This window comes from Dendropsophus ebraccatus, chromosome 7, assembly GCF_027789765.1.
Source record: "Dendropsophus ebraccatus isolate aDenEbr1 chromosome 7, aDenEbr1.pat, whole genome shotgun sequence".
NCBI classification, from domain to species: Eukaryota; Metazoa; Chordata; class Amphibia; order Anura; family Hylidae; genus Dendropsophus; species Dendropsophus ebraccatus.
In genome coordinates this window covers 138,247,121-138,273,565 of record NC_091460.1, presented here as the reverse complement: position 1 = coordinate 138,273,565, position 26,445 = coordinate 138,247,121, and the positions used below count along the sequence as shown (strand labels likewise).

At 42.3% G+C, this 26,445-nt stretch overlaps 1 protein-coding gene across 7 annotated transcripts in view; it reads right to left on the bottom strand.

Annotated features, from left to right (window-relative positions):
* Positions 1-26,445, bottom strand: part of C7H4orf33 (chromosome 7 C4orf33 homolog) — a 151,862-nt gene that overhangs the window by 79,430 nt on the left and 45,987 nt on the right. For 5 of the 7 annotated variants that reach the window (XM_069978603.1, XM_069978605.1, XM_069978601.1 and 2 more), the window contains 3 exons: positions 25,375-25,574; positions 22,277-22,363; positions 11,221-11,370 (listed from right to left, as the gene is read on the bottom strand). In XM_069978603.1, coding sequence (XP_069834704.1) covers positions 11,221-11,370; positions 22,277-22,363; positions 25,375-25,574 — 437 coding nt within the window. Of the gene's footprint in view, positions 1-11,220; positions 11,371-14,236; positions 14,324-22,276; positions 22,364-25,374; positions 25,575-26,445 lie in introns of those variants that run through there. The other 2 variants (XM_069978608.1, XM_069978607.1) reach the window with 2 other exon arrangements.

The following is a 26,445-nucleotide window of genomic DNA, read 5'->3' as shown; positions in this document are numbered from 1 at the left end:
AAATCGCCTGTACTATTGATTTCTGCAATAAATAAATAAATAAATAAATAAACAACAGTGACAATTTAAATTTCATAGACTGATGATTTTGCGAATTTTCCCACTTACAAAGAATGGAGAGGTGTGTCATTTTCAAAGCAAGTACACTTCTCATGTGAGGGACAGAATCTATAATAAAGTTCCAGAAAATCACATAGTTTGATTCTTAAGGGTGCGTTCCCACCTACAGGATCCGCAGCTGATTTTATTTAAATAACTGAACACAGCATCAAATCTGCTGCGGATAATTATTTTGCCATTCTTTTCCATGACATAAGTATTTGATACAATAGAAAAATTGAAATAGAAACCTTTGTTGGCTATTACAGAGGTCAGACGTTTCCTGTAGTTTTTTACCACATTTTCACACACTGTAGCAGGAAACTTGGGGTCTGGACATGAGCCGGCATGAGCAGGGGGCCTGTGCGTGCCCTGCAGGATATTAATCCATGTTGGTGTACTGTGTTACTAATGTAATCTATGAGACTGTGGTCCAAGCTCTTGTTAGGTCATTAATAGAGATGAGCGGAACTTTCTGAATTTAGGTCCGAAAGCCGCTCACTCCAGTGCGATGCCTGTGATCCCGGGTGCATAGTTGCACTCCCAGGAATCTGCGGCCAGGATCTTCCAGGGAATTCAAGATACATTCCCTAGAAATCCAGGGAATGTATCCTGAATTCCCTGGAAGATCCTGCCCGCAGATTCCCGGGAGCGCAACTATGCACCCGGGATCGCAGGCATCGCAGGCATACTGAGCGAAGATACCGTCGGACCAAAACTCCGACGGTTCGCTCATCCCTAGTCATTAACCAAGTCCTCCCATATAGTTCTGGGCTGATTCCTAACCTTTTTCAGAATCATACTTACCCCACAATGGAGCCACAGGTCGAAAAACATTGACAGTCATCTTGTGTGTGTGTTTCATTTCCTAATAATTGTGTCAACAGTTGTTGCCTTCTCACTAAGCTGCTTGCCTATTGTCCTGTAGCTCATCCCAGCCTTGTGCAGGTGTACAATTTGGTCGTTGCCCTTCTTAGACAGCTCTTTGGTCTTAGAAATGGTGGATAGGTTGTAGTGTGATTGAGTGTGTGGACAGGTGTTTTTTTTATACAGCTCAAACAGGTGCAATTTATCCAGGTAATAAGGACAGAATAGAAGGAGCTTCTTAAAAAAAACTAACAGTTTAGTTCTCTTTCCTGCCGTGGACAGCGAGGACATCCCTCCCTCCCCCCGCATGTTGTTTTATGGTTCTAACACTCATTTCTATTAATAGATTTGCATGATAAATCACAGCTGTTGGTGGTTATGAGAAGTTAAAGGGGTACTCCAGCGAACAGCTTTTCCCAGTATTTGAAACACATTACAAAGTTATATAACTGTAATATGCTTCAATCACCTATCTCCCCCTCTTCCCTATCTTTTCCCCCTCAATCCCCCAGCAGGAAGTGAAGTAAACTCATTCTTACCTAATGACTGTTGACCCCAGGCTGCTCTGTGGCAGCCATTTTGTGACAATGACATCATCTGCATAAGCACAGCTTCCTGGTTTGGGCTTTCCCATGATGCAATTTGTCTCCTGTGATGTGTAACTGACTCTGTAGAACTGTTAGATGGCTTACAGCTTGCTCAGCCAATCAGAGCTGAGCAACCTGAGTTATCTGACAAAGGGAGGCTGCCCTAACAGGGCTTAGACCCGCCTTACTCTTGATGATGTCATTGTCACAAAATGGCTGCCACAAAGCAGCCTGGGGTCAACAGTCATTAGGTAAGAATGAGTTTACTTCACTTCCTGGTGGGGGGTTGTGGGGGTAAAAGATAGGAAAGGGGGGCAAATGGGTGATTGAAGCATATTACAGAGTTATATAACTTTGTAAAGTGTTTCAATTACTGGGAAAAAGCTTTTTGCTGGAGTACCCCTTTAAGTCCACGAGGTGTGAATGGCAGAAGTGCATCAGCGCCAGGCACGCCCTACATGGATAGCCTCATTCTTGCAGTTTGAACGGCCGAAAACGCCCATCAAAGTAGTCATGCCTAATGTCGTTATTATATGTTTGGGGGGTATAGTTACAGGACAATATGGTCGGTGGGTGGTTGAGTTTATACTGGCAGTCATGTAAGGGTGCATTCACATTGTGTTACAGGGAAGCTCTTGGCATATTTGTCAGATATATCAAATGAAGATTTTAAAAAATTGTCCTTTTGGCCTCTGGTATACCGTCCAGAATCTATGGTGCTACTTGATAAAGAGGGATTCCATATTAAAACAAAGAAATATTACACTTTTTTTTTAAACATAGAAGTTTATGGGCATGATACAGTATACAGCTGATTGTTTATACGATGACATATGTCAGAGGCATCTATAGAAGCTAAACATTGAGAAATGCTCCCTACATAAACCTCTCATGTACAGTACAAGCACAGTGAGAATACACAATCCATCTTAAGAATTAAGTTGTTCCAGTGATCAGCTGATTTGTTGGCAGATGCTATTATATAAGCTGCTGGTGTAAAGGAGCATATAGACTGCAAAGTCGTCCTATCTGTTCTCATCCCCTCCTGCCTATAGAATTTCTCACAGCTGACATTGCACATCAGAGCAAAAAACAACTACCTGTAGAGCTCGGAGACAGAATGGTTTGGAGGCACAGATCTGAGGAATAGTACAATAAAGATTGTGCTGCACGGAAAGTTCCCAAGAACACTGTGGTCTCCATAATCCTTAGGCAATGTTCACACTATGTATGAACATCGGCCGTTGTTTAACATAAATGCTGAAAAGTCTTAAAGTATTACGGTCATTTAAAATATTTTTGCAGAAATCAATGGTACAAATGATTTCAAGAAACTCTGTAATAGGTTTTATTAAGCAGAAGAGTATTGTTCTGTACTCAAAAAGCTGTTTTCCTACCTGCCCCCCCCTCCCCCTTTTCTGTGTCCATTATGCTCTATGGAAGGGGGAGGGGCTAAGTGGGATGAGAGAGCACAGAGAGGAGAAAAAGGAGCACTGTGCAACACATCATCCTGCAATCGTCTCTCATTAAGTTCTCAGACCTTCACTGACCTGTGAATCCAGCATTTTATATGCTCAGTCTCTAAACTGTACAGATGCCTCTCTTCTCTTCCCTCTCACGCACCCCCCTCGGCCCCTCCCCCCACCATAGGTTAGAATAAACTCAGCTCATCGTTTTGAGTATAGAAAGAAGCTTTTTTGCCTAATAAAACTTATTACTGAGTTTCTTGAAATTGCTTGTCCAAACAAGAGTAGCTACATTAGACATGAAAGCAGTCTACTCAGGGTAACTCTACCACATAATTAAATGCAAAATTAGGAATTTAAATCTTATAATAATTTGGGATATACAGTTACAGTATACTTTTTTCTGTCTGCTCTTAAAGGGGTATTTCAAGAAAAATAAACTTGTCCCCTTTGCACAGGATAGGGGACAAGTAAGAGAACACAGAGGGTCCAACCTCCAACCCCCCAGGTGATCTCCGTTTTGACCCCCGGCTTCTGTGTTATTAATACAGCCGTGGGTATGGCATAAGACCCGTGGTTCTATTCATGCCTATGGAGGTGCCAGAGAGAGTCGAGCAAGCACTCTTCCGGCAGCTCTATTGATTTCTAAAAGGTTGCCGGAGAGAGCAGAGTACATTGCTTTTTCCGGCACCTCAATTGAAAGGAATAGAACTGCGGGTCATGTGCCTGAGGCTCTATTTGTAATACAGAAGCCGGGGGTCCATACGGAGATCGCCAGGGGGTTCGGAAGTTGGACTCCCTGTGATCTCTTTCCCCTATCCAGTAAACAAGTTGATTTTTCTTGGAATACCCCCTTAGGCCAGATTCACACGTACCGAATCCGCAGCGGATTTTACGCTGCAAATTCACAGCGAAATCCTCTGCAGATCCCTTGCCTGTCAGTTTCTATGAGAAAACATACTCGCAGCGGGATTGTCATCCTGCTGCGAGTAGGTAAGTGACAGCCCTGTTAATCTCCCGCCGGCCGGAGTATACATTACCTGCTCCACAATCTGGCTTGCTTCAGGGCGCTCCCTGCGTCTGGACGACCCGCTCAGCCAATCTGTGTACTGCAGCGGGGCAGCACACTCATTGGTTGAGCGGGAAATCGAGCCGGGATTCCCTGTAGCAAGTAAAATCGTGGAGCAGGTAATGTATACTCCGGCCGGCGGGAGATTAACAGGGCTGTCACTTACATACAATCCTGCTGCGAGTCCTCTCATTGAAAATTACAGGCATGGGATCCTCAGCGGATTTCACTGCAAATTCGCAGCGAGAAATCTGCTACTGATGCGATACGTGTGTTTGTACCTTCAAAGGATTATTCCAATCTTATCTCCAGGATTTGCTCTGGAACCTCACACTGAATGTCAGAATGAAGGGGGCTGCAGTGTAGGTGCTGCATCCCAGTCTAGCCTTGCCCTCCACAGCAGATGTCCCGGTCACTTTTTATTAAAGTATTATATTGCCCCCCAAAAATTATACAAATCACCAATATACATTTACGGGAAATGCACACAAAATGTTTTTTTCCCTACTCTTACTACTGCATCAAGGCTTCACTTCCTGGATAACATGGTGATGTCACTTCCTGGATAACATGGTGATGTCACTTCTTGGATAATATGGTAGTGTCACTTCCTGGATAATATGGTGATGTCACTTCCTGGATAACATGGTGATGTCACTTCCTGGATAACATGGTGATGTCACTTCTTGGATAATATGGTGGTGTCACTTCCTGGATAATATGGTGATGTCACTTCCTGGATAACATGGTGATGTTACTTTCCGGATAACATGGTGATGTCACTTTCTGGATAACATGGTGATGTCACGACCCGACTCCCAGAGCTGTGTGAGCTGTGGCTGCTGGAGAGGATGATGGCAGGAGGACACTGAGGGACACAGGGCACTGGAGGGACACTGAGCATCCCCCTGCCATCATCCTCTCCAGCAGCCACAGCCCGCACAGCTCTGGGAGTCGGGTCGTGACATCACCATGTTATCCAGGAAGTGACATCACCATTTTATTCCGGAAGTGACATCACCATGTTATCCAGGAAGTGACATCACCATGTTATCCAGGAAGTGACATCACTGTGTTATCCAGGAAGTGAAGCCTTGATGTAGCAGTAAGTGCAGGGAAAAAAGCACTTTATAAGCATTTCCCATAATAAGTGTATATTGGGGATTTGTATAACTTTTGGGGGGCAAAACAATACTTTAATAAAAATTTCTCCTTTAAATGAGGCCAATCTGCGACCAAATGTTCTTTTTCATATCTTGCACACTTGCCTTACAGAAGAGGTATATCACAGGATATCTTTGAATGCTTTTGCTTTCTGCTAGCTAGATCTTTTACATAACCAATAAGCATGGTATGAATACAATCAGTTGATGGATATGCACTGCGGAATCTGTTGGGTCTATACAAATAAATATTATTATTATGTATTTGATATTCTCCCTATACTTTTGTACTATATCTCTCTATTCGCTATTTATTAAAGTTAATAAAACCTTCTATAATTCTTTTATGCAGTGAACGCTTGTGTTTGCGGGCCATAGTGGTGTGAAGTTCAGTGGTACACCTGATCTGAATCCTAACGCCAGTGACCATGGGAACAAATCAATTTAACTCCTTGCACCTCAGGCAATGACATTTTATTGTGAAAGATTGTGACAGCAAAATGTATATCATAGAGCGCACTTTCAATGTCACACAAGGACAAAAATATATAATAATGTGAACTGGATATCCCATTCCAGCCTGAAATGAACAATAAAAAGTCAGTACACAACAAGCTGGCATTTATAGCGCCTTTTACAGTCCATTTGTCGAACTCCAATCTGTAAAGCTCATAAACCTATATAGTATTTGGAGCTGTTGCTGTGTCTCTCTTCTAGTTTACTTGAATGCATCTTGGCAAGGCAGTAGATAATGGTAATAGAGTGTGTGTATTATTTTACAATGTATCTGGTTAAAAGGGAAATACAATTTTATATATATATATATATATATATATATATATATATATATATATATATACTGTTCATATGCACTGTGCAAGGCATGTACTGTACAACACTAACACACTAACAATACATACAAACAAGTTTAATCTGCTGTGGATTTAATGGTGCTGACTTCTGCTATTTATTAACCCCTTCAGGTCAGCAATACGCTTATATACCTTCCTGTTGCCGATGCTTTGTGCACCAGGAACATGTATAAACGTTCCTGACTTCAGGGGATTTAGATGTGTGTGGGACCGCTGCAGTGTGAGCAGTCCCACACATCAGTGTGGCTGGGGCCAGAGACAATGACAGGCAGCTGCGATCCCACATTAACCCCTAAAACGACATGATTGCTATAGGTTTGAAGAAGTCAGTGAAAGGTTAAGCACATGTCACTGACTGATCGGAGCCCCAAAAGTAATGCGGGCGGGGGTTAGCCACTTATCCTGTCGGATTGGCGTTCTGTAGATAGAGTCTGCTCTCAGGCAGGCTCTATGCACAGATCGTCAATAACACTATGGCATAGCATAGAACAGTATATGCAATTTAATGATTGCATGTTTTACAGTGAAATAAAAGTGTAAAAAAAAAAGGGTAATTAAAAAAAGTTTTTAAAAGCATTTTTTCTTTTAAAACCCTTATAACCCCCCCCCCCCCCAATAAAAGATTAAAATACCTCCTTGCCCATTATAAAGATAAAAACATGTAAAAATAAATAAACATATGACATATCTTAGCGTGCAGAATTGTCTAATCTATAACAATATTGTTCCCGCATGGTGAACAGCATAAACAGGAAAAAAAAAAAAAACAGGATTGCTGATTTTTTAAAAATTATATATAAAAAAAATAATAAAAAGAGATTAAAATTTTTCTTTTATACCAATATGATATTAGTAAAAACTAGAGATCATGGCGCAAAAAATTACACCCCAACCAGCCCTGTAGGTGGAAAAATAAAAGCACTATGGCTCTTAGAATGCGGGGAGAAACATTGCATTAAAGGGGTAGTGCGGTGCTACACATTTATTCACTAAATAACACACATTACAAAGTTATACAACTTTGTAATGTGTGTTATTTAAGTAAGTGCCCCCCTTCCCCGTGTTCACCCCAACCCGGAAGTGTGGTGTATTATACTCACATAATTAATGTCGACCCTGGCTGCCATCTTGGGACAATGACGTCATCTTCAGGAGGCCGGCCGGACCGCTCCATCCGTCCCTCATGCCGGCCCCCCTCTGCCGCGTCATCAGCTGCTCAGCCGTGATTGGCTGAGCACAACTATAACTATGCTCAGCAATTATGTGAGTATAATGCACCACATGTCTGGGGGTGGGGTGAACACGGGGAAGGGGGCCATTCATTTAAATAACACACATTACAAAGTTGCATAACTTTGTAATGTGTGTTATTTAGTGAATAAATGTCCAGCACCGCACTACCCCTTTATTTGATCCGGACATCCGGGCATAAATGACCTCAATCATCTGCACCATAAAATCCACAGCAGATTAGGTATGTGTAAGAATTCCCATAGTCCAACAGCCATAGAGAGTAAGTTGAACCCGCTTATTCTTCGGGTGGACGGTGGAATCTGGCAAACCATAGAATGAAGCCTATGGGAGCAGCGATGATACGCACGTCCGCCAGAGAAGGCGAGCAGGGGTGAGCTGCGGAATCTACAGCGGGTGTTCCATCAGGATTCCGTAGTGTGCACATACCCTTAGGCTGCATTTACGGATGTGGAATGCCTGTAACGGACTTCTCCCCTCGCCCGAGCAGCATCTGTGATAAGCCCCCCCCTTAAAAGCAAATATAAAAGGTTTATATGATAGCTCCATTATACTGTGCACTCGTTTATAAGTCAGGTAAACGTCGTGTAGAACAAATGTGCACATAATAGGACGACCAAATTATTTTACCATGAGGGAAGTGCACTACCTGAACAAACCTGATCAACTGTTAGCACGCATTATGTAAGCGTTCAAGGTAAAAAGTAAAAAAAATGTTTATGTGGATTGGTAGTAAAATCTAAAAAAAAAAAAAAATCACTGAATGGTATAAATTTCAAAAGTGATACTAGTAAGTATGTTTATAGGCTGCTGCAGATTTACTGCAGGTGCAGGAAAATGTGCAGTATTTCTGCACTAAAAAAAAAATCAATGTAATAGAATCAGTTGCAGAACTGCTGCAGAAAATTTACAGCAGATCCGCAATGTGTGAACAGACCTTTACAGCAGGGATGGAGAACCTTATGCCCTTCCATCATGTCTGGACAACCAACACTTTGGCTCTGACTGTTAATGTATTATGGTAACTGCAATTTTGCAACAGCTGGAGGGCTTCTGATTCTCCCATCTCTTCCCTAGAGTAATTAATCTGTATATAAGTATATCTGTCCATCACCAAACACTAGGCAAATTGCCATTAAAGGGGTATTCCACTCAAACATAACCTTTCATATGTTGCTGACCATGGTGAGACTAGCAATTCCTTCCATACTTGTTATTATCTATTCTGTCTCCTTCCTCCAGTTCTGATCTCCTGCTTTGTGCTAAAGACACAAAAATCTGTATGTGAGCTTTTCTCTCTGTCTCCCCCTCCTCCCCCTCCCTTCTGAGACAGCTGATGTAAACAATTTCCCAACTGGCTTTATCTCTAACATTGTAGCTTTTTGGAATGCTGGGAGGGTTAATCTAAGGTCAGGTTGCTGAGGAACTCACTGTGATTAACCCTCCCATCATTACAAAGAAACTACAATGTTGCAGATAATGCCTGCCAGGGACCTGTTTACATCAAGTGTCGAAGAAGGGAGGGGGAGGAGGGGGAGACAGAGAGAAAGGCTCACACACAGATTTTTGTGTCTTTAGTAGAAAGCAGCAGCTGAGACCTGGGGGGAGGAGACAGAATAGATAATAATAAATATGGAAGGAATTGATAGTCGCACCATGGGCAACAACATTTCAAAAGTTATGTTTGAGAGGAATACACCTTTAATGCTAGGAAAGTGTGGTTCTACTTCCTCTGTTGGTTTCCATGCAGCCCCCCCCCCCCCCCCCAAAAAAAAAAAACCTATGCCTTGTGCCAGACGTTATGTTAGATATATATGCCATCAATATCTGTTGAGATAACCCTAATAATAAAGACAATACTCACTACTAAACTTAGCATGGGTAAAACTCAATTAGTTGCTAAGTGAATGATAAGTCAACTTGTACTATTAAAAAAACTATATTAGACGAGAAGAGTAAGCGATTCTGACAACTAGTCATAAAAGTGCTGAAGTGATTGCTAGGCAGGGAAGACTGAGAGGCCTGTTAAAAACACATTAAGCCAAAAAGACATTCTTATTCATTGATTTTGACCAGTCATCAACTAAATTTGCTCATACGTGTAATTACAATTTTAAACAGATTTCATTTTCTTTCTGATCATTCAAAAAACTGGGTAGCCCCAATGAACTCCATTTATAAAGTACTTTCTCTGCCTATAGTTCTTTGATCTTTAAAGTGTCACTGTCGTATTTCTTTTTTTTTTTCTTTTCTTTTTTTTTTTTTTGCAGAAATCAATAGTACAGGCAATTTTAAGAAACGTTGTAATTGGGTTTATTAGGCAAATATTTCATTATCTGCATTTAAAAAGGCTTTTTCAAAGGTCCCCCCTCCCCCCCTCTCTCATTCACTGCTCATTATCAGGAAATCTCGACTCTTTTACATCAGTCGGGCCCTGTCTGTTCTATGGAGAGGGGAGGAGGGAGGAGGGAAGAGGGAGATTAGTCAGCAGCAGAGAGCAGAGAACAAAGGATTACACAGTGGGAGCTGTGTGAAAGCTGTATTCAGAGGTCAGTGCTGACTTCAGAAGAGATAGCCCAATGATGTAGCTGTAAAATAACACTTTGTTGTCCTGTTTTGGTGCCTCATCTCATTACAAAGTTTCTTAAAATTGCCTGTACTATTGATTTCTGCAAAAAAAAAATTAAACGATAGGTACACTTTAAAGGGGTAGTCAGTCTTCTACAGTATTTATAAAAAGGAAAAAAGCTATTTGTGGTATTTGTGGGTATTCTGTCTCTATGTGATGCCAAATGTTAAAGGGAGTCTGTCAGCTCCCGGGTCCTACCTGAGGTCCTGACAGTGAGCTGTAGCTGGCAGTCCCCTAGTGAGTATGTTACCTTTTGGTAATTTGCCAGTGGAGAGGTTTATGTGCAATCTCAGGTCTCCTACTGTCATAAAGAGTCAAAGAGGAGTTGTGGCTCGGCGTTTGTGCCTCACTCTGGCACACCTCATCACCCCTTCCTCCTCCCTCTTCTTCATGATTAATCAATGCTGCTTGGCCTCCCGCTTCAGATATACTGTGAACGCAAAAGTGTAGGAGCTGTGGTCTAGGGGTAAATCCTCTGCCTAGAGACCACCAGCTGTTCTTTCTTTGGTTCGAATCCCTTGATAGAAATGAAATATAGGTCTTTATTTTTCCTTTTTTTTTTCGCCTCATTATTGTATCTTTTTAAAAGGGCAAAGAATTCCCAATCAGGTTCAGGTAGGAAAGAGTGGTGAGGCACAAAGACTGAGCCACAACTCCTCTTTGGCTCTTCATCACAGTAGGAGTCCAGAGATTGCACAAAATCCATTCCATGGACAAATTTCCAAAGGCATTATGCTCAAGGGGACTGCCAACTACAGCACACTGTCAGCACCTTAGGTAGTGCCCGGGCCTTCCCAGGTAATACATGGGAGTAATGAATATTGGTGGACATGCAAGAGCCAATTTAAGCATGTTTTGTTTTCAGTATTTTTTTTTTATATAGGAAAAGGCCACATTACTGTGACCAGGACACATGGCTGGTTCAGACGGTCATGCTGAGGGACTCTAGCAATCTCAAATCCATTCACAGTAAACAGAACACACAACCCTCCACTGAATTACATTAGATGGTCATTTGTTTTATCTGCAAGGGCATGACAAGGAAAAAAAGCATTAAGAGCGCAGCTCAGGAGCAATGATAAACTACTGAAAGTTGTCAACATCTGTGCCATTCAGGAGACTAGCAAAGTTAAATGAAATTTCCAGGCAGAGCTTTAATTGTGAGAGGCCGGCCACGAATGCATGGCTGGACAGAATTAAGAGTTTCTCTAATTCACCTCGAATTCCTCAAAACGTTTTTATTTTCATTCCGACACACTGTAACATCTTTTTCACGTTCCAAATTGTTATGTTTCTCGCCAGTTATTTCCCTGTTCGTCATTAGCTCTCGAAATGACATGCTCCATTTCTCTCCTTTCTTCCCATTTCTGTCAATGTAATGGAAAAGATGGCTTAGGGCGCTGGCCACACTTACCACATTTCCAGCTCTGTGATTAAAGTATGCTATATCTGATCATGAGAAATGCTTTCATGGGTGTACACAAGCCGGCCCATGACAGCCTTGATTATCACCCAGGAACAATGTGCCCATTTATCTGCAAGCTCCATATAAACTCTGCTAAAAAAAATCCTCGTTCACCGCGTTAAAGGGAAGGGGTCATCAGAAATGTGCTTATTGTTTAAATAACGTTTTTATGTTAATCAAATTTTTAAAAAATTTTGGTGACTTTTTTTCTAATTTTCGAATTTTTTTTATCCATATTATAAAATAATCCAGATATCTTGCAGTTTTCATTCTCACCACTTGGGCTAAAGCTAAAGCCCCTATTCTACAAAGCGACTGAGAGGAGCAAACGAGCGCTGTCAGCTCGTTCCCCGCTTGCTGCCGCCGCTATTCCCCGCGTTAGCAGCGGGCGGGTGAGTAAAGCTACGGAGGGGGCTGCCCGGGTGGTCGCTATCCCACTAGCCCATAGAGTATAGTGGCGGTCTGCTGCCACCGATCCTAATTCACGGAGGGACGGCAGCAGAATGCTGCTATCATTGTCGTTTGTATTTCAACATGTTGGAAGACAAGCGACAGCAACGATCAGCCGACATCGTTCCTGTTGGCTGATCTTTGCTATTACACAGGATGATTATGAGCCGTAACGGCCGATATCAGCCAAATACGGCCCATAATCGTTCCGTGTATAGGGCCATAGGGTAGCTTCACACATAACTGATCGGCAGCGGATTTCACCTGGCTGATGGGGACCTACGGGAGCTGGGAGCCTCATACTCAGCCGCGGCGCCGAGCAGGTTATGTATGCTCCGGGCCAGGGGCGGGGGGTTAAAGGGGCCGGCTTACATATCCACAGTGGAATGAAAATTCCACTGCAGATATGTAATCCCATAGACCTTCACACTACCAAACTCGCAGTGTGAAATCCGCTGCAGATCCGGTACGTGTGAAGCTACCCTTAAGCTGAGACTTCCTGTTGTGTCTGCGGTGATAAGAGGAGGCTGCTGTAAAGTGATCTGTAAAGCATTGCAGCAACATGTGACACCAGTAAATAGAGGAGACAATAGCAGCTCTCTTCAAAGGTCATAGAGCATGCTCAGGAGTAAGAAAGGAGGATGGTACCTGGCTGAATAATTCTATATGTGGCTCCCACAAGTCTGTAGTACAAACAAGAAAAAGTAAAGGAAAAAGGACTATTGTGGTGAGCCCAGCATATTATACAAAAAGCAACTTTATTAGATGATCATAAAGTGCAGAGTACATAGAAAGTGCAATTATTCCATAAGTGTGCAATAGAGGTGTGAATAAGTTATTAAAAAAGCTAGGGTGCTGTCGGGTAAGGTGACCCTGTTATACCCTACCTATACTAGTTGAGGGACCGCTGGGTAAGGCGTCCCTCCGCCAGACGGTTCTCTGGCCCTGCACTGATTGGTCATATAGAGGTGTGTAGGCGCACCAGGCGCCTCAGGACAGATCCTGCATGTTGAGCATCTGAGGAAGGGACACAGCATCTCTTTCCCTTGAGAATATAGCCCTGACGGCATGCCCCACATCATTGACATGCTAAGACATTTCTAAATCTGCCAAATTCATCATCCAAACAAGGGGGTATACTCCCTCCAGCCTCCCAGGTCTTAACCTTGCTGCCGTGCCTCACATCGCGGGAATGACAACGCCACATTTGTGACCTAAGGCTAATTGTTCATCAACTACATATATCACCATATGATTCTCTGCACAACCACATATATAGGAAAGAGCCTATCATTAGGAGCTATCCTGGGAGCTCTGCTAACACAGACTAAAGGCTGCACCTGATCATCAGATCATCTATACTACACTCTAATAACCTACATCAGGACCGATCAACATTCTCTATGGAACACCAACTGCTTCCAAGACCATTTCCACACTAAGATGGTCCCCCAGACCACTGAAACCATAATACTTCCATAATACCTCCCTGATGAACCTCTGTACACCACCGAGGGGAAACACGTCGGAGTAACTGGAAGAAGTGGAAACTTGCTACACACTCCTAATATCACAGGATTTGTAGAGAGCACATACGATGGCATATACGAATGTTATGAGTCATCATTGCCGTGTACTGACCTGAGACACCATCCTAGTCTCCTAACTCCCCTTACTGCACAACCGATCGGTGCCTATTTTACTAAAGCCATCGATCTGACATATATACTTTCTTGACAGCCTACATACCTCTATATGACAAATCAGTGCAGGGCCAGAAACCGTCTGGCGGAGGGACGCCTTACCCAGCGGTCCCTCAACTAGTATAGGTAGGGTATAACAGGGTCACCTTACCCGACAGCACCCTAGCTTTTTTTTTTTTTTATAACTTATTCACACCTCTATTGCACACTTATGGAATAATTGAACTTTCTATGTACTCTGCACTTTATGATCATCTAATAAAGTTGCTTTTTGTATAATATGCTGGGCTCACCACAATAGTCCTTTTTCCTTTACTATTTCTTCATATAGCATGCTCAGTAACGTTTCACACTCATCTCAAGGGGACAGAGTTTGTCTATTGTCGTCTGTGTCCATGAGTCTTGCTGCAAAGCAGGTCACTAAATGTTGTTAAGAACAGCTCAGGCAAAATGGGCGCCCCCATATAAATTTACAAAAAGTGGAAAATAAATTGGTCAGAAAATAGAAACAGATTAAAATAAAAGAACAAGTTTTAGCATTGTACTCTAATAATTAAAAGAAAATTTAGGTGACACATTTTCCCTTTAGCAATGACTTCCAGTCCTCACCTCGGCTGCTGCTTAAAATTGAGTAGGGTGGCAGGCACTGGTGATTTCACAAGCTGTGTCCCGCTCACTTCACTAGAGCAGATGGATCAAAACCTATTACAGGGTAAGCACAAGCTAAGGCTATATTCACATCCATGTACTGTGTCGCTGATATACAGCAGAATACTGGGAAAAGATATAGGCTATGTTCACACAACATTTTTTCAGTTCCGTTTAGGGTATATTCACACGGGCGGGCTCGCAGCGAGATTCTCGGCAGGTCCTGGCAGTTCCCATACACTACATACTTGCTGCGGTCTAAACGACCGCAGCGAGTATGTAATTATACCGCCCTTAACCCCTTCTGCTCCCGCCCGACTCCCCCGCTGTAAGCATACTTTACCTGTCCTTGCTGCACGGGTCCGGCGTCCTGCTCTCCCGCCCGGCCAATCAGTGGCTGCGGCTGGGCAACACACTAATTGGCCGAACAGGAGAGCAGGACGCCGGACCCGTGCAGCAAGGACAGGTAATGTATGCTGCTTACAGCCGGCGGGAGTAGAAGGGGTTAAGGGCGGTATAATTACATACTCGCTGCGGTCGTTTAGACCGCAGCAAGTATGTAGTGTATGGGAACTGCCAGGACCTGCCGGGCTTGCAGCGAGAATCTCGCTGCGAGCCCGCCCGTGTAAATATACCCTTAAAATGACCTCCCCTGGCTGTTGGTACATTATTCTAGTTTGGTTACTAATTGGCCTTTGGATGCAGCTTAATTGAAAAGTCCATTGAATTTAATAGTAAAAACGGAGACAGAATGGTGACAAAAAAAACCTGTGTATGAACAACGTCCGCTGTTTGCAAGAAACGTCTGAATATAATGATCATGTTCATTATTTTGCCGTCTGCGGTAAAAACGTAGCCATATTCTGATGTATACAGGCGTATCCTGACTTGATTTTAATTGACTGAACAGTCGACTAGTGCATACATTTAGTCTGTCTTTTGAACAAATGTTTTTTCTATCCTTTATTATTTTATTCATCTTGCCTATGTACAGTATAGGTGTTTTTATGTAGAGTCTTACACTTATACAGAAAATACAGATTTGGTAGGTCTTTAGCCTAGACAATGAGCTGTCAAAAAGGGGAGGAACAGAGCGGCCTATCAGGAGAAGGAGACAAATTAATGAAATCACTGGAGAAATATTTAAAGTGATATTGTCACCTCCATTAGTGAAGGTGGCGATCTCAGCAGCATCATGAATAGCGGCGGCTGCTGCATGTTGTGAGTGATGTACCTCTGTAAAAGCTGTTTGTATCTTCTTTCTGGTTTAGAAACACTTTGAGGCTATGTTTACACACTGCATGAACAACGGTCGTTGCTACAGTTGTATTGATATAAATTGTATTGATTTCAATGCACTACGACCAGAAATAATCGACATGTCAATTATTTCCACGGCTGTGACAATTTACGGCCGTTGTTCAATACACTGTGTGAACAGTGGCCGCTGTTTGCATTAATTTCAATGTAGCACATTGTTATGACACGAAAGGACGTTGTTTTAACCCCTTAACAACACAAGGCGTACATTTACGCCCCGGCTGCCTGGGCCTTAACACAGGAGGGCGTAAATGTACACCCTGGGCTCACTGGGCACTGGGGGGACACTGAGCATCCCTCTGCCATCATCCTTTCCAGCAGCCACAGCCCGCACAGCTCTGGGAGTCGGGTCACAACATCACCATGTTATCCAGGAAGTGACATCACCATGTTATCCAGGAAGTGACATCACCATGTTATCCAGGAAGTGACATCACTATGTTATCCAGGAAGTGACATCACCATGTTATCCAGGAACTGACATCACCATGTTATCCAGGAAGTGAAGCCTTGATGCATTAGTAAGTGCAGTGAAAAAGTACTTTAAGAGCATTTCCTGTAATAAGTGGCACTTTTTCTACAGTTTTGTATCACTTCTGGGACCGCACATTGCCGTTCTGCAACTGTTCTTTTTGTGTCCTATAAAAAGTGTATATTGGTGATTTGTATAACTTTTGGGGGGCAACACAATAATTTAATAAAAATTTCTCGGACTTCTCCTTTAGTAAGCGATGCTACTGGGATTAGAATGTCACCAAGGGGTGGCTTCTCGGCCGTTAAGTCCCGTCTCCCCACCTCAGTCCAGTGTTTGATTCATTAGGATTGCGCCCACTTCCCCAACATTACCCCCCGCCCCTCTGGCAACGTCACATAGGAGGGCATGGATTACAGCGCTGGTCTGTAGTCAGGGTAAGGGGACTCAATGGCTGAGAAGCCGCCCCTCAGTGACACTTTCATACTGATGGCACAGCCAATTAAAAGCACTTTTACACCAGATAGCTTTAAATCGGTGTTGCCACTCTGATGTCAGTATCACCGAGTCCCCTCTCCCCAGCATGTCCTCTCCATGTGATGTCATCAGGGGTGGGGGGGGGGTCATCCTAATGAAACAAGTGCCAGACCAAGGCAAGAGAGGGAACTCAACAGCCAAGAGGCCTCACTTCAGTGACACTGTCATCCCAGTAGTGCCGCTGATTAAACGCATTTTTACACCAGAAAGAAGATACAGACAGTGTATACAGTTACAGATACAACATGCAGCAGCGGCTTACCATATCACTTTAAAGGGGTACTCCTGCGAAAATCTTTTTCTGTCAAATCAACTGGTTTCAGAAAGTTATATAGATTTGTGATATACTTCTATTTAAAAATCTCAAGTCTTCCCATACTTATCAGCTGCTGTATGTCCTGCAGGACATGGTGCTCTCTGCTGACGAGATAGGAACTGTCCAAAGCAAGAAAGATTTTCTATGGGAATTTGCAGCTGCTCTGGACAGTTCCTGACATGGATAGATGTGGCAGCAGAGAGCACTGTGTCAGACTGAAAAGAAAACATCATTTTCTGCAGGACATACAGCAGCTCATAAGTATGGGAAGACTTGAGATAAATAGAAGTAAATTACAAATCTATATATAACTTTCTGGCACCAGTTGATTTGAAAGAAAAAGATTTTCACTGGACAACCCAAGTTAGTTGAGGTGGAATTACCCAAATAGGAAAATAAAAAAGTTGCTTCTCTTCCTGTTTTTTGCTCTATTTATAAAAAGATTTAAATCCTTTAAGGCATTGCTGATTTTCTGTAAAAATGACTTAAAATACCTTGCCATTTTACAGTATGTCAAGATGTACATGTTATAAAATCCATGATCTGGAAAAAAGATGGAATCTATATAAAAACAGGAAAGGTCTGCAAGAAAATATGTAAATGCGGCCTAGGAATTAAATTTTTTGATGTATTAAAATAAAGAACGTTTCCCCACGAATGAAAATTTGCTTACCGGCATGTCCTGTTAAGTATGCAAAGCAGATGCATGAAGGAAGGTACGAGGAGCTGTTGTATGGCATTTTAAATATTATGTAGATATTGTAGACTTGATTAATCAATTCCATGGTGGTCACCTGCCACTTGTGTGCTGTGCGGGATCCCCCCCCCCCCCCTTATTCCACCCTATGAACCGTCCATTAAAATGAGACCAGAGCTGGATCTTTTTAGAATGCAGACATTTGACTTTAAAATAGCAATAAAAAAAATCTCCATAGTGTTTTTTTTTTTTTTTTTTGATGAATCACATTCCCTGTGTGTCAGATGAATCCCAGTCATACCAAATAGTCATTAATCAAGGTTAAAATAGCAGCAAGCAGATTTTTTTTTTTTTTTGTTCTGGTAAAATAATCTCAATATATCATAAATGTAATTTTGCTCTAATGTACAATTGCATCACTAACATTAAAAATTAAGCTGCCATCGCCACATATTTTTGTCAACTACGGCATTTTTTTTTCTAGGTTGATGCATAATGAACATAATTGCAGGGAAATGGAAAATGAGGAATCGGGGGATGTTGAAAAGATCGTGATTGCCGAGAATAAATTTGCAGGGGAAAAAGCACCTGAAATTACATACGGTGATATGTGAGAGATTGTAAGGGAAGACGACAGGGTAAGAGACCTATAAAGGAACTATTTTATGCCATTTAGTTTTTAACTCCAGTAAAGAAAACAAAATGCTTGGCTTCCTAGGAGGGAAAGTTGAGACGGAAAGTTGTAAATGGAGTGACCTGTGTTTCTCGGCCTCGGGATGAGTAGGTGGAGATACATCTGGACAGGAAGGTGTGATGTCATATCTGGGATGCAAGGCTGGTGGAGCTGACATCAACATGAAGTTCATCATGCATTGGTTTTAATCTACCGGCCTCACCATTAGGGCCCTATAACACGGGAAGATTATTGTGCGAAAAATCGTTCGAATTTAAACGATAATTGTTCTGTGCAATTGCAGGAAACGATCGAAAAATCATTCGTATGTCGTTGATTTAGATCTAAACCTAAAATTATCTTCTATCGTTTGCTGTAATTCCACATTCGTTCGCTCAAGTTGCGCATTTGTTCACTAATCGTTCAGTTGTAATTGCACATTGTCCATTGTTTTGCTGGGATCAGAATAGAATCCTGCACTGTCCTAAATTCTGGACTCCGGCGATGGACTTTGGCATTGTATATGGTCTTGTTCTTTGTCCAAGTCCTTCTGGAAGGGGGTTCAAGAATATGTGGCTAAACACTAGAAGCTGACTTCCTGAGGAACCCTTGCCAATGATATTCCAATATATCGACTCTTCCATAGTAGAATCCTCAGGACTGAAATTGGTTCCGCCCTTGATCCATGCGGTATTGTTGATAGCTAAGAGAGATTTGCTACGGGAGTGGCTTCATTCTCCTGCACCCACTACTCTAATGGTGGTGGAAGATCTGAAGGTCTTTTTGGCAGCAGGTTGGAGACGGAAAGCAACCCAGAAAAGCATGCTAAAAAGTTTATCCTGAAATGGAGGACATTTCTCTGACGCATTATACGGCACAGCAGGTCCACTCTTTCGTTCCCCTTTACAAATACTCTACTTGGTATCTAAAGGAGGATCTGAAGGGGACGCTGGGAAAACTCAAATCGCCTACCTGAGCTGGGTATGAGTTGTCTTTCGGTGATGTATTTCTGTTAGGAACCATTTCATGAAACCTCTTCTACGGAACGCGCCATTTACTTTTGTTATTAGCTATTTATTTTAGTTATTAGAATTTTTTTCTTCATCTTTTTCTTCTCTCCCCTTTTTATCTCTTTTCCTTTCTTTCCTCTCTTCCTCTAAGCGAGTCAACTTCTCTTGCCGCTACTTGCCAAAAGTTACATTATATGATAGTTGTGATAATGCCTCTTAGAGGCCTGGTTTCTAGTTTCTAGTTGGTAGTTTGTGTTTAGGAGTGCTTTTTCTCATTGGGGATTTTATAACCCTAGATAGTTTACGTGAACTGAATCTCATCTAATTGTTCATCTTTTCTGCCAATTCTCCCATCGTCAGTTTGATGGTTTGTGCTCTACTATTGTTGATATGGTTTACAACCTGATATGTGTATCTTGTCTACTATGCCGTTTCCATATTGTCACTACGATAATATTGTAAAATGAGAGCTGCGACGCTAAAACGGTACTCAGTGTATTGTCAAAGTGCTAATAAAAATATATTTGAAAAAAAAAGTTCATCATTCAAACAAACATGTACACATTCGAAAAGAAGCAACAAATGATGCCCAGGGGCACAGAGGCAGAAAAGGTTGGGAAAAAAAAAACTTAGGCAAATTATGGTCTGTACCAATAAGAAAATCGGACAACCCCTTTAAGACCCCAAATATTCCACCCCTTGTCCTTGCAAAAACTCATCACATCCAGTTAACTGTTCCTTCCGCTCTCCCATCATATATTTATTATTATGTATTATGTATGTAATTGTACCTCTCAGAAAAAAAAAACTTTTGGCCTTTTTTCATCAGGAAATCCAGGTACTTCTCTGGACCCATTGAGTTCTATTGGGCATGGATACCCATCAAAAATTTTTTTAAAGGGCGTCCATGCCGAAAAATAGCTCTGAAAAACATAGGCCTATATTTGTCCGAAGTTCTGGCACGGATGCCCCATCAAGAATTCCGGACAGCTCCAGAAGCACAACTGGAATGCACTGCATGGCAGCCCAGGCAAGCACCAGCACAGAGACCATTTCCGCCAGGAGCACATACAGGTAAATGATTCCTGACCCTGACAGTCTATCTTGTGGTCAGAGGTAGCATTAAACACTACTTCCCTCCCAGCATTGCGCCGCACAAGTGACATCAACTAAGAAACACAGGTGGCTTCCTGAAGCCTCGTAAAAAGTTTCCTGATCAGTGTTTACTGATAGACATGGACATATGAAGGGAGCCTTATGCTTTGTGAACAAATAAAATGTCTTTCCTGGCTTCTGGACTTTAATTTGAGGTTCACTTACACAACACCTTCCAGGGATCCAGTCACCATGTTGTCCCTATGTTGTGTCCTGTACTCTGGAAAAATGGTGTCTACCTTTCTCTACCAAGAAGCATGGGATGTGACACAACACATACCTCTTCTCTGTATGCTTCCGGGTTAACTCCCTTTCTATGAAGAGAACAATTTACATATCGGGCAATAGATACTGCGAAAGCGAGTAACGCAATTTCCAAGACATTTCCCATTGATTGCAGCCTTCAGCCATCATCTGCTCTCCCCGGACAACTCCTTTAAAGTGACTCTGTACCCATAATCTGTACGCTTGTACCTTCGGATAGCTGCTTTTAATCCAAGATCTGTCCTGGGGTCCGTTCGGCAGGTGATGCAGTTATTGTCCTAAAAAAACAACTTTTAAACTTGCAGCCCTGTGTCAAACTGGCGTGGCCTAGAGTATCAGTGCCCTAACCTTGCACCACCCCTCCATCCCTCCTCCCCACCCTCTTCCCCATTAGGAATGCCACTGGCAGGATATTTCCTATTCTTCTCCAGTGAACACTGCACAGGTGCCAGTGTTCACACAGCTGATTAATAGGAGAATACCTGCCTGGAGCATTCCTAATGATGAGGAGGGTGGGGAGGAGGGACAGAGAGGTTGTGCCAGCCTAATACACAGACACACTAGGCCACGCCAGTTTGATACAGGGCAAGTTTAAAAGTTGTTTTTTAGGACAATAACTGCATCACCTGCCGAACGGACCCCAGGACAGATCTTGAATTAAAAGCAGCTATCTGAAGGTACAAACAGTTTGGGGGGTCAGATTGTGGGTACAGAGTCGCTCTAACAAATTTCAAAAACTACCTTAGATGCAATATACTTTTTTTACTACTACAGACTTGAACCTACACTGCCACTTTTATTACGGCTATTAGAACACAACACAATTTAACCTATTTAAAGTGATACTGTCGACGGTCCGATGAGACCTGATTAGAGCTCTGCCCACCTCATAACGCTAATCAGGCCTCGGTCGGCCCGCTCCATTCATATCAATAGAAAGAAGTGGGTCAACGCTATGGGGATGGGCAGTGCTCCCAACGGTCTCAATGGACCACGGAGCAAACCACTAGGTGCACCAAAACAGTGCCGAGGAGGAAGGTAAGAGACATACCTTCCTCCTCAGCGTCTCCTGTGCAATAGAGAAACATCAGCAGGTTAGATTCGTCTAACCTGCTGATGTGTTTCTATTGCACAGGAGACGCTGGGGAGGAAGAAATGTCTCTTAGCTTCCTCCTCGGCACTGTTTTGGTGCACCTAGTGGTTTGCTCCGTGGTCCATTGAGACCGTTGGGAGCACTGCCCATCCCCATAGCGTCGACCCGCACCTTTAAATTAACAGTACTATGAGACTACAAGAGAAAATTTCCAAGCAGTAAATATTCCTGACATATAGCATCAGGTTGGGAAAAAAAATTCCATCTGAAGCAAGGTGATAAGTTGATGTGATTGTTTCTCTACAGCTGGAGAGTTTTTAATATAGAACCATCCCAGACTATAATAAAAAGTATTACAACATTTCAGTGCTATGCTCTACTGTGATTTTCCCTGCTGATATTTAAAAGGAACCTGATTTGAATAATGAGAAGACATTTGAAGTGAAAGCGTAGGTGTGCGGATAGCTTACACATTCCAGAGACTAGATGCAGGCTCTTTCCATTCTTCACCCATCAACACATTGCAGCTAAAAGGCCTGAAATACTCCAACCGGTGACTATAAAATAAAGAGAAGACGTCTTACATTCTGTTACATATATAAGTGATTTCTCTTGTTCCACACAGCTATGATTTCATTTACAAGGTAGATGTGACTGCTTGGAAAATGTGGCACTTAAAATACTTTTCACGTCCCAAATGATAAATTCTTGGCTGGTGATGATAAGACGTACGTCTATAAATATTTTCAGGGGTTTCAGGGGACACTAGATAAAAATATGTGTTGCGTATTTATACTATATGTGTGTGTGTGTATATATATATATATATATATATATATATATATACAGTGGTACCTTGGTTTAAGAGTAACTTGGTTTAAGAGCGTTTTGGTTTAAGAGCTCACAGTTTTTCAAAATTGTGACTTGGTTTAAGAGCATTGCTTTAGTTTAAGAGCTCCATGTACTGGGTGGGAGCGCAAGTGGGGGAGGGACATGGTCTGAATAGCGGGGTCTACAGCCATGTACTCTGACCCAGGAAGTCTCCCTCACCTTCCAAATCATAGCAGATCCACTTCAGGCTGGGGCTTACATCAGGGGACAGGACTGTGGAGGTAATCTCTCCATAGCTGTAACCCCTCTCTGCCCGGACAGAGAGTGCTGCATGTATGTGCCCACATATACCCCGCTCATTCCTTCATGCTCCCTGCAGTCTCTGTCAGCCCTTGTGTTTCCCATCCTCTCCATTACTGTACAGTAACTTATAATATCACATATTCTGCTGTTTCTGAATGTTTTTTACATTAGTTTTACATGTTATTCAGATTAATAAATAATTATATTTGGGGTGTGGAACCAATTGTCTGCATTTCTATAATTTCTTATGGGAAAATTGGCTTTGGTTTAAGAGTGGAATTGTGCTCGTAATCCAAGGCACCACTATATATATATATATATATATATATATATATATATATATATATATACCAGCCAGACCACTGCTTTTATAGCAGAGAGGTGGCCGGTAAAGAGCAGCATATTAGGAGAAGGAGACAAGTTTGCTAAATGAATGTATTTCCAAAAAATGTATCCCTTTAAATGGGTTATACAGCGCTACAAAAACATGGCCACTTTCCTCCAGAGACAACATGACTCTTGTCTCCAGTTCTGGTGCGGTTAGCAGTTGAGCTTTATTCACTTCAATGAAAAGAAGTTGCAAAACCTGCACCCAAACTAGAGACAAGAGCGGTGCTGTCTCTGGAAGAAAGGGGCCATATTTTTGTAGCGCTGGATAATCCCTTTAATACCACTTTCATTCCAATGGCATGAATGTAGTGAGCTACTGATGTACACTTCTTTACTTGGAGTTGAAAGCTAATCGTGCTATGCTTCTCAGTCTGAGCACAAACAATTATGCGCTCAGAAAATGACCCAGACTACATTTGGGCCAATGAAATTAAAGGGGTTATCCAGCGCTACAAAAACTTGGCCACTTTCTTCCAGAGACAGCACCGCTCTTGTCTCCAGCTTGGTCGGGGTTTTGCTGCTCAGTTCCATTGAAGTGAATAAATCTTAGTTGCAAACCGCACCTGAACTGGAGATAAGAGTCGTGTTGTCTCTAAAAGAAAGTGGCCATGTTTTTGTAGCACTGGATAACCCCTTTAATGTTACCCATGCATGTATAGATCTGCATCACATTTTGTTATTCTCTCAATTATTTTCCATGGCGGCACAACCTTGATGTGATCCTAACCTATGAAATAAATGGGTATGTGTAAAGTAATACTGTCACCCCCCTTACTCTCGCTTTATTTCATTGGTTTACAGTGTCATCTAGCCGGGAGGGGGGCCCCACCTACGTGTCACTGTCCACCGAAATGCTATTTTAGAGCATAAAGAAGACACAGAAAAGTTTTATACAGGTATATACCAAATGTGCAGCATCTAACTTGTGGATGGTGTGGAGAACCGCACATAGAATAGTATCACCTTAAAGAGACTCTGCCAGTAGGTTTATGGTGTCCTATCTAAGGATAGCATAACCTAGTGACAGAGAAGCTGAACAGAATGATTGTTCTGTGCAGTTGATTCTGAGATCTCCTCCTGAATAACATTGACAATAAGTAGTCCTCTCCATTATGTGCATGAGCACAGTAGTCCTGGATATTCATGAGAAGAAAACTCTGCCCACCAGCTGCTGTTTGTCAGTTATCTATCTATGCTGTGTATAGTCAGTCAGCTGTCAATCAGCAGCTGGAGGGTGGGGGGAGAGGCGTGGCAAAAATCCCATTCTCCTGCATATTAGGAGAACAGCTGAATAAAATGACTGATCTGTTCAGCATTTATATCACTATTTTTTGCTGCCCTTATTTAAGGTGGCATAAACATAGTAACCATTGCCAGGGGCTATAATATGGAACTTCATTGCATTGCTAAATTGACTCTGAGAAGGGACAAAAAACCTCAGCACTACCTTAGCACTACTCAAGGCACACCTGCTTCATGTCTGGTTGTCATAAAACTTCTACAAAAGACAAAAATATCGGTAGAGAATCTCGTGTTTATGTAGAGAAACGTGTTTATGTAGATGCAACTAAAACTAAACTCAGTACAGTCTGCAGCGTGGATCTAAGATTTCCCATTGGTAACACAGTGTAGTATCTGTTACAGGAACATTATTTACCACCTTTTATCTTGCTATGCACACCATAAGACAACATGTAAAAGGCTCCCCCATACATAATTTGTAGCAGTACAATTATCACATCGCTTCTTCACAACTCTCACTACCTGCAAAATAAATAACTGGTTCCTAATTCTGCAGTTTGAAAGGTGTTTTACAAATTGCTCTTCCCAGTAAACTATTCTATTCGCATTGTGACTACTGCAAACAGCTTTATCAAAAGTCTCCAATTAGTGATCAAAGTCTTAACCGTGGCGCTATATCACTTCCTGCCATGCCTTTTTGTTTCCCTTGTTACTTGTATTGCCTTCGGACCATTGTACAGAGATCAATTTCTCCTTTTCTCATAAGAAAACAGATGTTCACGTCAATATCTGGAAGACTTACAAGTCTGGATGCTGCCCTTCTACGACTTCCTTTTCAGGCACTGGATAAAGCGCCTCATATGTTTTCTTCAGTCCAGAACCGTGAGATGCAAAGGCGTTAAATCGGTCTACTTGGGGAGGGAAGTATTCCCATGGAATAAGCGCTGCACCTTTCCAAGCCTCTTGTGATATAGTTGCTCGATAGGACAATGGTAGACATTGCTGTATAAGGAATCAATGTAGATTATTAGACAGCTGGGTCACATGACTGTGTTAAAAAAAAAACAGTGAGATGCCTTACTACTACGTATGTCTCAAAATCCCAACCTAACAAAGATAAATGTAACATGTTAGCTCAGACTGGTGTTGAGTGAATATATATATATATATATATATATATATATATACATACACACACTACCGTTCAAAAGTTTGGGGTCATCCAAACAATTTTGTGTTTTCCATGAAAAGTCACACTTCTTCACCACCATACATTGTGAAATGAATAGAAAACAGAGTCAAGACATTGACAAGGTTAGAAATAATGATTTGTATATGAAATAACATTGTTTTTACATCACACTTTGCTTTCATCAGAGAATCCTCCTTTTGCAGCAATTCCAGCATTGCACACCTTTGGCATTCTAGCTATTAGTCTGTTGGGGTAAGCTGGAGAAATTGCACCCCCCGTTTCTAGAAGCAGCTCCCACAAGTTGGATTGGTTGGATGGGCACTTCTGGTGTACCATACGGTCCAGCTGCTCCCACAACAGCTCAATGGGGTGGTGATCTGGTGACTGCGCTGGCCACTCCATTACCTATGATAGAATACCAGCTGCTGCTTCTGCTGGAAATAGTTCTTGCACAATTTGGAGGTGTGTTTAGGGTCATTGTCCTGTTGTAGGATGAAATTGGCTCCAATCAAGCGCTGTCCACTGGGTATGGCATGGCGGTGCAGAGTGATAGCCTTCCTTATTCAGAATCCCTTTTACCCTGTACAAATCTCCCACCTTACCAGCACCAACCCCAGACCATCACATGACCTCCACCATGTATAACAGATGGCGTCAGGCATTCTTCCAGCATCTTCTCAT